At 40.6% G+C, this 14495-nt stretch overlaps 1 protein-coding gene across 1 annotated transcript in view; it reads right to left on the bottom strand.

The window, feature by feature from the left end:
- Window positions 1-14495, bottom strand: part of aldh1l1 (aldehyde dehydrogenase 1 family, member L1) — a 53773-nt gene that overhangs the window by 1455 nt on the left and 37823 nt on the right. The window contains exons 8-20 of the mRNA XM_012873377.3: window positions 12780-12905; window positions 12583-12674; window positions 12033-12180; window positions 11841-11960; window positions 11543-11670; window positions 8526-8676; window positions 8135-8205; window positions 2093-2198; window positions 1922-2009; window positions 1746-1839; window positions 1560-1659; window positions 1372-1470; window positions 266-431 (exon numbers count right to left, since the gene is read on the bottom strand). Of these exons, the coding sequence (XP_012728831.2) occupies window positions 266-431; window positions 1372-1470; window positions 1560-1659; window positions 1746-1839; window positions 1922-2009; window positions 2093-2198; window positions 8135-8205; window positions 8526-8676; window positions 11543-11670; window positions 11841-11960; window positions 12033-12180; window positions 12583-12674; window positions 12780-12905 (1489 nt within the window). The remainder of the gene's footprint in view (window positions 1-265; window positions 432-1371; window positions 1471-1559; window positions 1660-1745; window positions 1840-1921; window positions 2010-2092; window positions 2199-8134; window positions 8206-8525; window positions 8677-11542; window positions 11671-11840; window positions 11961-12032; window positions 12181-12582; window positions 12675-12779; window positions 12906-14495) is intronic.

Below are 14495 nucleotides of genomic sequence, written 5' to 3'. Positions count from 1 at the left end.
TTTGATGCAATCCACTGGTTCCCTTATATAGGAAATTCTATATTATCTGACCCAATCTGGTTAATATGATTGAATTTGACTTTGTAAAGTGCCTTGAGATGACATGCTTCATGAATTGGCGCTATATAAATAAAATTGAATTGAATTGAAAGTAAAACACAACAACAGCTTTACTGCTGAATCCAGAACAAACAAGAATCAGTCAACAGCACACTCCATGTCCCACATGATCCATGAGGGTGGGATCTAACTCATGCAGCCTCACCTGGTCGCTGTACCTGTTTACCACCATAGATCAGTTTGGCTCCCTCCTTCATGCCCATCTGACAGTATTCCAAAAGTTTGTCTAGGTGGGCTTTGTGATTTTGAGGGCCGTGGTCTGTGGAGCGGTCCAACGGATCACCAATCTTCATCTTCTTAACCTCCTCAACCTGAAAAAGACAGGATCATTTTACCAGAAGTCAAATGAGCACATTGCGTCTGTGAGAAGATTCCATCCATCCATCAAAGAGATGATTGTGATGTTGTTTTAGGCTCTCAGTGAATTCTTCCAGTTCTTTTCTCTGAGCTGAATAATCATTTTAAAAAGCCCTTTGTTTGTTTTCACAAGCAAGAGTTGGGTGCACAGGTTAGAATTTATGAGAGTTTTTACTGATCTACTTGTCAACATGCATGCTTGTCACTGCATACAGTAAACATATTTTACATTACGACCCCATTTCTGCATGAAACATTTCGCTTTTTTATTGGTTCGATGCAATATTCTAACTTTAAATGCTGTGTTTTTCTCAGTAGGAGGTGAAGAGAAATCTGACAAAAAGGCTTTAAAACATCTTCAGTCTCTGTTAATCTGTATAATGTGTTTCCCTTAAGAAACTGAGTTACTGGAATAAACAACCTTTTTGATAATATTCTAATTGATTGGACATGACTTGCCCAGGAGGAGGGATTGCTGTTAGTCTGTAACTTGATGCCGTTTAGGTTACTTTGATTCGAAACTATGAACTGAAAATCCAAGTTGGCCACCAGTTTTCAAGATGTTCGTCTCATAAATAGGAAATGTAAAACGGTTATAAATAGAAACATGCTATTGATCCAAATGTTAAATGGAATGTATTTTGACTGGAAAAAAAATTATTATATTCCAAAATGGCCTCCAGTTTTTAAGACGACGGCCATTGCAAGACTCAAACTTAGTACTTTCAATAATTTACTGTAACAGCTCTGGAGGGTTTTGTATAAACGTACAAAATATCAAACCTAATAAGTGATTCAAGTTAGGTAATAAATTCATAAACAGATAAACAAATGAAATCAGTTTAGACCGCTGGTCTCCTGTTCCAATCTTTAAACGAGGCTTGTGAAACGTACCACTTTCGCCACAAACTGGTCGTGAATGGTTTCCTCCACAAACAGCCTGCCAGCTGCGATGCAGTTCTCTCCTTTGTTGAAGAACACTGAACTCATGCCCTGAAATCCACAGACAACAGCTGGGCTTTAGTACAGCAAACCGTTAGCATGAGCTCCAAATGATGAAAACGGCCTCTAAAGGAACACACCATGCGCACAGCCTTGTCCATGTCACAGTCACTGAAGATGATGAGAGGGGATTTTCCTCCGAGCTCCAAGGAAACCTTCTTTACGTTACTGACTGCACAGCTTTAAACCAAGCAGAGGGCACGTACAAATGTAAGCAGCTATGTTTCCCAGTTTCAAAGGGAGTTCTTCGTAAGGGCCTCTCTCACCTCTTCATGATGTGTTTACCAATTTCTGTAGAACCAGTGAAGCCCAGTTTTCGTACATTTGGATGATCAGACAAACGCTGGCCCACCAGAGCACCTAAAAGAAAAGAGGAAGTTCCAGGAAAAGTTTCTGGATGATTTTGTTTTATTTCAGACAATGTGACATGTCTGAGGTGCACCTGATCCAGGTAAGATGTTAACCACCCCTTTAGGCAGTCCTGCCCTCGCTGCCAGTTCAGCAAACTTCAATGCTGTAAGCGGAGTGACCTGGAACCTCAAAGAATACAAATTATTAAAATGGCTTCAGGATTTTCTGCTCTCTGAGTCATGTCCATAAAGTGTTAACCCACCTGAGCTGGTTTGAGGACTACAGTGTTTCCAGCTGCCAGGCAGGCAGCTGTCTTCCAGGCCAGCATCATCAGTGGATAGTTCCAGGGAATCACAATGGCACACACCCTGAGCAGAGCAAGAAGAGGTCATATGGACTGTATGTAATGATCCGCTGGTTGACTGGGCTGCTGGAGGACATCACAGTCTATTTTTCTCCCTCTGCTGAGTTCTCCTACTGTTCTCCAATTTGCATTAGTTGTTATTTCAACTTTTAACTTTTTGTCCTTAGCTCTTAGTAGTAATGATTTTATGGGATTCTTCATAAATAAAATTGATGCCATTAAAAATAAAATAAATTCAAACATGATTACCTCGTCCTCAGTAAGTGAGGCAGCATTGGAGGAATCTTTAGAACCTGCGCGGTGCCTGAACTGTTTAAAAGCAGTAGAGCTTTCTGAGCTATCTAAAATTTTACCTTCATCTAAACCTTCTACCTGTATGTTAGACCCAATCCCAACCAAGTTGTTTAAGGAGGTATTCCCTCTGATCAGTGGTCCTATTTTAGACATGATTAATCTATCCTTAGTAAATGGATATGTACCACAGGTTTTGAAAGTAGCTGTTATTAAACCTTTACTTAAGAAACCTTCTCTTGATCAGGATAAGTTAGTAAATTACAGACCTATATCTAATCTTCTTTTCTTATCTAAAATTCTTGAGAAAGTAGTTGCTAATCTACTTTGTGAACATTTACAAAGTAATGACCTACTTGAGGAGTTTCAGTCAGGCTTCAGAGCTCATCATAGCACTGAAACAGCTCTGGTGAAGGTCACTAATGATATTCTCATGGCCTCAGATAATGGACTTGTGTCTATACTTGTCCTGTTAGATCTCAGTGCTGCGTTTGATACAGTTGATCACAATATTCTCCTACAAAGACTTGAGCATACTGTAGGGATTAAGGGGAAAGCATTAGGCTGGTTTAAATCTTATCTGTCAGACAGATTCCAATTTGTTCATGTTAATAATAAATCTTCCTCAAACTCTAGGGTCACCTGTGGAGTACCACAGGGTTCAGTCCTTGGACCAATTCTCTTTACTATATATATGCTTCTGATCGGCAAAATTATCAGACAGCATGGGATTAATTTCCACTGTTATGCTGATGACACTCAGCTATATTTATCCATAAATCCTGATGAATCCAATCAATTACTTCGACTGCAGTCATGTCTTGATGACATCAAAAGCTGGATGACTTTAAATTTCCTGCATCTAAATTCTGACAAGACAGAAGTTGTAATCTTTGGGCCAGAGTCCTCAAAAAATAAAGTTCTTAATCAATCACTTAATATGGGTGGCATTAACTTGGCCTCTGGTAATAAAGTAAAAAATCTTGGTGTTATTTTTGACCAAGACATGTCATTTAAATCCCATATTAAACAGGTTTCCAGAGTTTCCTTTTTTCACCTCAGGAATATCGCCAAAATTAGAAACATTCTGTCCAGGAGTGATGCCGAAAAACTGGTCCATGCATTTGTTACTTCAAGGCTGGACTATTGTAATTCTTTACTATCAGGAATTCCACAAAATGCAGTTCGAAGCCTTCAGCTGATCCAAAATGCTGCGGCAAGAGTTCTGATGAAAATCAACAAGAGGGATCATATTTCTCCAATTTTAGCTTCCCTTCATTGGCTTCCTGTTAAATCAAGAATAGAATTTAAAATTCTTCTTCTAACGTATAAAGCCCTTAATAATCAAACTCCATCATATATCAGAGCTCTGATTACCCCGTATGTTCCTAACAGAGCACTTCGCTCTCAGACTGCAGGTCTGCTGGTGGTTCCTAGAGTCTCTAAAAGTAGAATGGGAGGCAGATCCTTTAGCTATCAGGCTCCTCTCCTGTGGAACCAACTCCCAGTTTTGGTCCGTGAGGCAGACACCCTGTCTACTTTTAAGACTAGGCTTAAAACTTTTCTTTTTGACAAAAATTATAACTAGTGGCTCATGTTACTCTCAGCTACCTTTATAGTTTTACTGCTATAGGCTTAGGCTACTGGAGTATATCAGGATCTAATTTTCTCACTCTATTGAGTTCTACTGTTCTTCAATTATGCATTATGTGTTGTCATTCCTGCTTTAACTTTCTGTTCTCTCTCTTTTCTCTTCATAGTAGGTACACCTGGTCTGACGTTCTGTTAGCTGTGACATCATCCAGAGAAGACAGATCACCCGCTACTACCATCTAATGTAGAACAGATTACTAGATCAATGTGTGCTTCTGTGCTTTTTTGTCTCTCTTGTTGTGTCTCTGTTCTGTCTTCTGTAACCCCAGTCGGTCGAGGCAGATGACCGTTCATACTGAGCCCGGTTCTGCCGGAGGTTTTTCCTTCCCGCTAATGGGTGGTATTTCTTTCCACTGTCGCTTCATGCTTGCTCAGTATGAGGGATAGCAGCAAAGCCATCAACAATGCAGACGACTCTCCCTGTGGCTCTACGCTTCCCCAGGAGTGAATGCTGCTTGTCGGGACTTTGATGCAATCTACTGGTTTCCTTATATAGGACATTTTTGACCAATCTGTATAATCTGACCCAATCTGTATAATATGATTGAACTTGACTTTGTAAAGTGCCTTGAGATGACATGTTTCATGATTTGGCGCTATATAAATAAAATTGAATTGAATTGAATTGAATTGTTCTCCCTGTCTTTCTTCTCTCCATAGTAGGCAGATCTGAACTGGCATTCTGTTAGCTGTGGGGGTGGAGGGGTGGTTGGTGGTCGGGGGTAGCAGATCATCTGTCATTACCATATAACGTAGAAAGGATTCCTGGGTCAATGTGAGCTTCTGTGCTTTCTGTGTCTCTGCTCTGTCTTCTCTAACTCACAGTCAGTTGAGACAGATGAGCGTTCACACTGAGCCTGGTTCTGGTGGAGGATCTCCTCCCTGTTAAAGGGGAGTTTTTCTCTCCACTGTCGCTTCATGCTTGCTCAATATGAGGATTTGCTGCAAAGCCATCAACAATGCAGAAGACTCTCCCTGTGGCTCTACGGTCTTATAAGTGGAGTGAATGCTGTTTGTCTACAGTTGATGCAATCTACTGGGTTTCCTTAGACAGGAAACTGTATGATTCGATTGAATTGGACTTTGCAAAATACCTTGATATGACGTGCTGTGAATTTGTGCTATATAAATAATTGAATTAAATTAAATTGAATGGAATAACCCTGTATCCAATGTACAAATCTGCTCAGTCAGTCTCAGCACTCGGGGGTGGGGGTGGGGTGGGGTGGGGGGGGGGGGACTTGGGGCGAGAGAGAGGCAAAGCTAGGTGTTGTTAAGGAAATGTTAAGAAATGACCAGAAGTTTTTCTACCTAAAATTTTATTTTCTGACACACTATTGGTGCTGTCTGGGCTGGGCAGGGGGGGATGAAGATGTTTCCTAACGATCCAGTTCAGGAAACATCTTGTTAACCCATGCGCACACTGGGCAGATCAGTGTTACAGCAGACCGGGGCTAGTTGTCACATTGCAGTTATCTTCTCCATCAGAGGGTGCAACCAAAAAGTGGAATACTAGTTGTCTTCCTTTGCATGGTCAGGTCTCACGGACTGAGCGAGATGAGGACAAGACATTATAAGTTGAGATGAGCACCAATTGACCATTTTCCACTACCCAAAGTAAAAAATATGAACTCGATATTTTTTTAAAATAACCTTCACTCAGACAAAAATTCTAGCAGTTATACATATGGACTTGTTAAAGTAGATATTAAGGCATCCAGTCAGTCATTGTTCTTATTAAGCCTAACATTAAGATAGAGCTAGCATTAGCAAACATGGTCATTTGGGGCAACTTGTCACAGTCATTTTGGGATAAGATGTCACATGTAACAACTTACCCCAAAATCATAATTTTCAAAAATAATTTAAATCAATACATCCTAATAAAAAATTTACATTATTTTTACAGAAAAAAGAGTGATTTAAAAGAGAGGACAAAGTGAGAAGATGGTTAGGAGTTATAAAAGAGAAACAGAGCATGGCCGTGCAGCACCTGACGTGATGCTGAGGGCAGTCAGGCAGGTGACCCTCGGTCACAAGTCGAACAGAAGTACAGCGAAGGACTTTAATGTCAATTAACGTATTTTAGCGTGATACTGTAAAACATTCACACCAGCGGAAATTCAGAGTCAGACAGCTATCAATCTATGTTTCATAATATTTCATGTCATTTCATATGATGCATGTGCTCCTGGAAATTCAATCTACATAAGCTATTCCAAAACTGCAACTTTTTGAGGAGTCTGACTTGTGAGATAATCTTTTGTTGTTTTGTTTGCATTCAAAGTTTAAGTGTCAGTTTCGTAATGCATGTTGCATATTATTTCATGTTATTTCATAAGTAGTAAAAGTGGGTTATTGTCATTTATTCACTTAACATTAAAAAATAAAATTCCTTTTGCTCTTATTTTATTGGTTGCAAAACCCTGTGTGACAACTTACTCCATATAGTGTGACAACTTACCCCTTGGAGGGGCAACATGTCACATGGTGACAATCTCCATTAGATCGCTTATAACTCTGCACAGAAATAAGATATGAAATATACCTGAATACAAAAGTTATACCTGAGACTTTGGTCTTTCATCTGGTCCATATGTTTTTTATATATGGTGTTTTGATTCCAATATTTATGTATGAGTGTAAAAAGTGTGACAACTAGCCCCGGTCTCCCCTATCTCAGGAAAAATAGCCAAGTTAGGTGTGGGGTTCTCCTCTGTTGAGGCAGCAGAGTTGAGATGCTTCTGTTACCAAACTAAACAAGGGAGAGCTGAATACAGATGGTCTGGTTAGAAGACACAGGAGCGCTCTGTATCTTCATGGAAGACAAGTAATTTCTTATGGTTGATGAAATGATACCAAAATGCAACATATAATTGTAATTAAATAAAGAAAAGAAAATAACAATATTTATTATTATATTTTTATTTTCAGCTGCAGGTGGCACAGTGGCAAGAAGGTCCCAGGTCAAAATGCCAACCTGGGATCTTACTGCATAACTCTGCCTGCTAGCTGAATTCTCATGTTATTTTACATTCACAAACACAAACAGAATCCATCTTGTCCTGCTCCCACCTCAACCATTCGAGAAGCGACCCAGTACGGATCGGTCAGTCACATTGCAGCCGAGCCCAAAGTCGAACCAAAGTAAACATGGCAGTGCAGGAGGACGCACGCGTAGCTGCTGCTGTTTTGTCAGAATCCATGATTTCATCTTTAAATGAACTCCCTGCACCCACCAAATTACCTGCTGACGGTAGTCAGAGGGCCCGGTGGCGCCGATGTATGGCAGCCTCGCCTCTTTCAGTCTGCCTCAGGGCAGCTGTGGCTACTAATATAGCTCACCAACGTTACGGTGTGAAATGGTCAATGACTGATTGTAGGGTAAAGCACTTTGGGCTCGTTGGACTAGTTAAAGTGCTGTACAAGCCATTTACCATTTAAAAGGACAGCAAGTGCTTTTGTGCATGCATTTTACCATGCATGACGCCGTGATTGGCTAAAGTCGAAACATTGGTAGACAAGCACTAGGTGTCACTTTGCCCAATCAGCTCAAAAGGTTCTGCTGAGTGTTCCTCCTTTCCCTGAACAGATTCGATGTGAGCAGACCTAGATTGATAACGTGTACAACTACACATTCGTTCTGCATGGAATTTGGATGTTCTACCAATGCGTGCGTGGGTTCTCTTGGGTTACTCCGGCTTCCTCCCACAGCCCAAAAGCATGAAGGTTAACTGGTTATCTTAGGTTTAAGTGTGTGCCTGGTTTTGTGTCTATAATGGACTGACAACCTGACAAATAAATGCAGGAGATAGGCATCAGCCCCATCTATCAGCACTAAGAGTTTTTCATACAACCTGAATAATTTAAACATCTTGTAGTCATGCTTAGTTTTCAGATCATCTTACAAGTAGGTGGTAAATGTCTTGTCTGTTGCCAAATAAATCTTACTGCGTAAAGCAATCAGAAAAAATTAGAAAAACAAAACATTCTCACCCAATTGGCTCCTTCTTGGTAAAAGTCAGATTGCGATTGGGTCTGGCCTGGTTGATGGGGATGGTGCATCCCTGGAAGAAAGTTACATGATTTTAATGAAAGCAAATTAAAGGGTTTAGTTGTAAATATACAATGTTATGGTAAAACGCTTGCACTCGAACTGCACTTTATCAGGTGCTGAGGACCTCAAAGTGCTCTGACCGACAACAGACAAGGTGGGTAAAATGCCTTGCCCAAGGACACATAGACTAAGGCAATCAGAGCCCATAGGTGGCAGGACAAACCCCTAGCTCCTGTGCCACAGGAGCATGATGTTGATGGGAAACAATAATGCTTATTTTTGTGTCTGAAGACAGGATTTGTCTGACTCTTGTAAAGTCAGCCATCTTACTTGGATCTTGTCACACCAGCCAGCGAAGTAACGGAATGTCTGGATGGACATGCCCACATGAGTCTTGAGGGCCAATGTGTAAACAGCTCCAGAGTCGATAGCTTCAATAGTAGCTAACTCCTCCTGGTGCTCCTCCATCAGGTCAGCCAGTCTGAGGGAAGAGTTGGAGAAGACACACACCTCTGTAATGCCATCATATATGCTTGAAATTCTAAATCCGTCAGCAAGCTTCCCAGTCTCTTAGTTAGCTAGCAAATCCTAGTCTGTCATTTTCACCTACATTGTTACAAGTGTTGTGCATAAACAGTCTTAAATAAATGTGTTCATTATGGAAACTCACATTTTTTAAAACTTTGATATGAATGATGCTGAATAGTGTTTTGTAAGTGGAGAATTTGAGGTTAATTTAGTTCATCCTGATGTCATTTTAACTTCCTATAAACCAGACTAGATTGCAGAACCCTGATTTCTAAAATGATGTAATGCACGTCAGCCTGTATGATACAACGGAGGGCACATCTGTTCAATGGTCAATCTTTGAAGGGAAAACCATGGCAACAACATGCAAAATCTTTTGCATTTGATATACTTGTGCTAAATCAATTGTAAAGTCGGAATCTCCAGAGCAAATGGACAGAGAAGTACTTGATTATTCTACAGACGGCAACGAGTCTCAAGCAGGTGTGTTTACTTTGCAATCAAAGTATTGCTGTGATGGAAAACAGTTTTTAATGAGAGCACAATACAAGCCATGACTCATTGTCAGCAAGTTTTCCAGATGGATCTGAGAAATGGACATCTAAAATACAGACTGTGCTGACATCCTTTCAATGGACTCAAGTGGCTATCGCACACTATTCTACGGAAAATTAGAGAGCAGAGATAGCATTCCTATGGACATTAATGTGGAAGGAGTGACTTTTTACTGAGGCTTAAACTATGAGAGAATGCATGCTTGCCGTTCTTGAAATAAATGCTAGCCACCTGCTGCTGCTTATGCCCTCTACTTCGTCACCGGAGGCAGCAGCGATACATCCTGGTTGGTCGGTGTCTGGTACAGTGGCATACGGGTTAAGTAGCAGCCAGCCCTTAACTTTCGCTGGCATTTGGCCAAATGAAATGTTATTTAGCAATGTTTCATGGTCATTAAAATTTTAGCATTAACACAGTACCTAACTATAGTGGAAACTTTGAGGATAGCTCCATCCAGTATAATGGCAGATGGAGACACTTCTTCAGGAATATTTAGAGCACGGAGCACGGATGAGATTGACGTTTATTTTCAAACTATCTTTATTCGGTCAATAATCTATTGTGCTAGCTGTAATATAACAATCACAAGTGGAAATAAGTCCAGGGCATATGTGAGCAAAAGAAAAGTTAATATTTGGTAGCTGACTATTAATTATAATGGAATGACACAACCTATGAGACAACAATGCATATTTTGGTGTCTAAAAATGGTTTAGCTTGTTTCATGTGAACAGAGGAATGCTGGTGTTTCACGTGTGCACGTGTGTGTTGGGTGGTGGTATTGCGAGTATTGCCTGATGGGCTAGACCAATTTCGAACGTTTTCCACTGTCCATGGTGTTGACTAAATATTTAAGGAGGGCATCATTTCATTCATGCAAAAAGTGCCATTGTAGGTTACATCAGCCCTGGGGAGTGTGGAGTTAATAGCAAACAATGTCTCAAAAGAAATGTTTTTAGAACTCAGAAAAGCAGACATGTATTTTGCAGTGGATGAATCAACAGATGGAACCAACACAGCTCAGCTTTGCATGTATGTACATATGTTAGGTTTAATGATGCCGTTTGCTTTCATAATGATCTTCTTGGTTTTACTCTGCCAAAAGGACACAAAACAGGTCAAGTGTTTGTTTTTTTCCAATATAATATGCATGTTTTAATAAATATAATTTTGAGGTGCAAAAGGTTTGTCTGCTGGTTACTTATGGTGCTCCAGCTGTGATCAGCAGAGTACACAGACCTGTTGCCAGACATATGTTCAGTTTTTACACTGCATTATCCATCAGTCCGTGATGTGTGCAACGATCAGCGGTGAACTTAAAAACTCCGTGGGCACAGCCATGATTATTGTTAACCCAAATGTCATTTAAATATACAAGAGTCAGACCACAATAAAACAGGACAGGAGATAATGGCGCAGAGAACTAATGTTCAGTAATTTATTTGACAAATAATAATTTTTCAAGGTTTTCGCTGGGGGAAAGAATAAAAGACTAGATCGGACAGACCAGACTTAAAAATCCAGCAGCAGCAAAGTGAGAGCAGATGGATTTATTTTAAAGTAGTTTGTTGTTGTGCTGTAAACCCCAACCACTGGTGCACCCACCACACCAATCCTGTAATTAGCAGATGCCACTGCTTACAAGATCAAAATCTTAAGATTTCAATCAAACCCCGATGAGACTTTGGCTGACAGCTGGGAACCTATCCCACCAAGATGTGGGGTTAGATTCCCCACGAACAAAAGACGGCCATGCCCCCAGTACCCAGCTCCCCACTACCATCCTCATCCCTGGTGTATGCATGTGTGTCTGTGTTAATGTGAAAAGTTGCAGTGAATGCAGGTGTGTTTGTCTAAAATGCTTTAAATAGGGGGTTGTAGGTTGAAGGATGCAGACTCCACTACCTGACAGTAGAGTCTCTTCCACCCCATCCCCAAAGCCCTACTAGTACCCAGTGTATTGAAATGAAGGTGCAGGATGGGGCCAAAGAAGGAGGAGTGGGAGCACTGGAGGGTTGTCAGGCCGCCCTTCAATGCCTGCATGGCCCACACCCTGAGACCCTGCTGTTGAATGGGGTCACATAAGGAGGGAGAGGCAAGGCATGATGTGAATCCCCTGCTGCTGGCCAGCATCTAAAAAAATATTTAGCTGTTTTCATTTAGAATTTCTTGATAGAGAGCAAAGTAGAACCAAAGTCCAACCCCTTGGCTGTGTGCACAAACATTGTGAATAAAGCTGATTCTGTTAAATATGGCATACTTACTTGTAGATGAGCCTGCCTCTGTCTCTTGGGTTCATCTTGCCCCACTCCCCCTCCTCAAACGCCTCCTTGGCAGCAGCCACCGCCTTGTCCACATCGCTGATCTGGGCCAAGGACACCTCACAGATGGCCTGCAAGGCACATTGATCTTGAGCGTTTGAAACACATGGCCAGCAGCAATAACACAGCCAGTGGAGGAACTCAGCCAGACTAGCTTTCTTCCGTTGGGATCTCTTTATAAACAAGATGTAGACATGTTATACATAAAATCATGAGAAAGAAGACGTTGTTCATCTCTCACTGTGCCATCGGTGGGGTTGATGGTCTTGTAGGTCTTCCCTCCCTCTGCATCAACAAACTCTCCATTGATAAACAGCTGATGGGGAATCTTTACAGTGATGTTGTTGATGTTCTTTTCCACCTGGGAAGGTAAAAGATGAATGAATAAGACACTCAGACAGTTTTTTCCCCTTAGTGGATACCAACCACTTACATAGTCAACTACAAGCTCCTCTTCTCCATCCTCCCCCCGGAGCTTCCTGACACACATCTGGATGAACTCCTGAAAGGTGGTGTTCATGTAGACGTCCTCGTTCTGCAGCTGGCAGCTGCTGGCTCGAAGCTTCGCTTCCTCAACAAGCCTGAAGGTTTGGGGAAATGCAAAAGAAGAGAGAGACTTGTTAAAAAGATGGAAGCTTAACAAAGACTAACCCTCAGATAATATAAAACACCATCAAACAGGTTATTTTTCTAAAAGGCCTCTCATACAGATGGTAAATGGTAAATCTCATATATTTGTGGTAAATTACCATATAGGTGACCATGGCCTCACACTACAACCGATGGGTTCAAACTCATAAAAACATTGCATTTATTAAATAGAATAAGTTATATTTTCATTACGTTTTTGGAATTGACCATTACCAATGGGGTCAAACCTTCTTTGATGAAGCCCAGGAAGCTCTTTAACATATTGCCAATTTAAACCTGGATTATTGAGATGCATCAGGACAGCCTGCCAATAGTTTACAAATCTTGTTTACCTGACCACATCCATTGAAGCAGCACCAGACTTAAAGAAATCTGTGGAATCGTCAATCTGGCTTACATTCGTCAGGATGCTCTTCCACACAGCCTGACAGAGAGTAAATGGGAGGCAAGACCAACATCTTCGGTTTGACACGAGCACTTCCTCATAGTTTATTATCTTTTCTATTTTTAGTACATGAATATAACCCACCCTCATCTGCTCAGCGAAGCCCTTCTCTTCCTCTGTGAGCTCCACTGCTGCACTGCTACCGGAGCGGAAGTACTGTGCTGCGGGGATCATCTTGCCATCCTCAAACTGCAGATTCTTTACCAGCAGCTGTAAAGGACAATAAAAAGGACCACATAATGTTGTCACTCATAAAAGAAACCTTTATCAATCACACTGATCTTGTCAAGCTTGCATATAAAGCATATCCACTTGGGCCGGCAGGAAATAAAAACTTAACCTTTGTTTCAACCAACAAACCTGAAACAGCTGAGAAATAAAAAGCAGATAAAATCAAATATAACATAGTACAAACATAACTGACTTCTCATAAATGATCAAAATTTAACTGGTGGAAAATTCTGACAGAGAGTATAAGACAGGTGGACAAAAAAACGATTTCAGCTTTAGCTGATACAAAGGATGTCAAATTAGATTCCTTCTAAATGAAATCAGCATCCTGCATCGGGGGTATTACACCAGTGTTTTATTTTTTTGTGCTGTGAACCACAATACCCGATACAGTGCTAAGATGGGGATGGATGTCCCTATTAGCATTGGCAGTGAGTTAGAGAGACGTGGACCTAGTTTAGATAACAACGCTGCCAACTCTTATTACACTGATATCGACTGTAATGAGTCAAAAGCATCTAGAATTTAGAAACGTATTTGGATACAATCCTAATGCAAGAAAGTAGACAACCACTGAAAAGTAAAGGCTATTTTCATGGAGAAAGAAACTCTAAATTGCCTGTGTTGTCCCTCCAGACAATTTTACTCTCCTATTAAAATATTTCAAGAAGTTGCCCGGAGAGTAAGGTACAAGTAATAAGGCAGCAGAGACTGTAACTCCCCCTGCTCCCCCTGCCATCATGGATGAATCAGCAGTTCATGGTCGGTCTTCAGCACCAGCTACAAACCTATCAGTGACCCAAAGCCATAGAAATAAAGAAGCTTCCAGACTGAACCTGCTAGGTTCTGCTCATGAGGAGGTTGTCCATTGCTGAGCAACAAATGTCCATCCCCACCCAACAAGGTTTCTATTAAAGGTCGGGACAATATTTGAATTGATCAGAATGCTGATTGGCCAATATGATACGGCAGCATCATAAACTCCTGAAATTGTGTTATGCACCCCTGAAAAAATGATAGGTGACCCCTATCTGTTCATCCCTTCTAAAACTCCCTTAAGACCCCCAATACATGAAACCATAGACATCATATGTATCATGTATCATGTATGTGGTAGAAAGAAGTTAAGTTCTGTTGTAGTGAACATCTATCAGAGAAGATGCCTCATTCCTGTGCTATATATATATATATATATATATATATATATATATATATATATATATATATATATATATATATATATACATATATATATGTGTGTGTGTGTGTGTGTGTGTGTGTGTGTGTGTGTGTGTGTGTGTTATGAATATAAAAGTCAATTGGTTAAATCTACACTGTGGTCTTCATTATTTCATAAAACCGTGTCACATGTGAACCTTTTAGGTTCTGAAAACAGACGTTTTGGGGGAGTATTAAAGAGAATGTTACTAATATGAGAAAAAAAAGTCCTAGGACAATAAAGTAAAAAAAAAAGACAAAAGTGGTAATATTATGAGGAAAATGTCATATTATGAAAATTAAGAGGGGACATTTCCAGAATAGTCACAGTTTGCAGAACTATTTCATTCC

This window comes from Fundulus heteroclitus, chromosome 20 (assembly GCF_011125445.2).
Source record: "Fundulus heteroclitus isolate FHET01 chromosome 20, MU-UCD_Fhet_4.1, whole genome shotgun sequence".
Classification (NCBI taxonomy): Eukaryota; Metazoa; Chordata; class Actinopteri; order Cyprinodontiformes; family Fundulidae; genus Fundulus; species Fundulus heteroclitus.
This window is presented reverse-complemented; position numbering and strand designations above follow the sequence as displayed.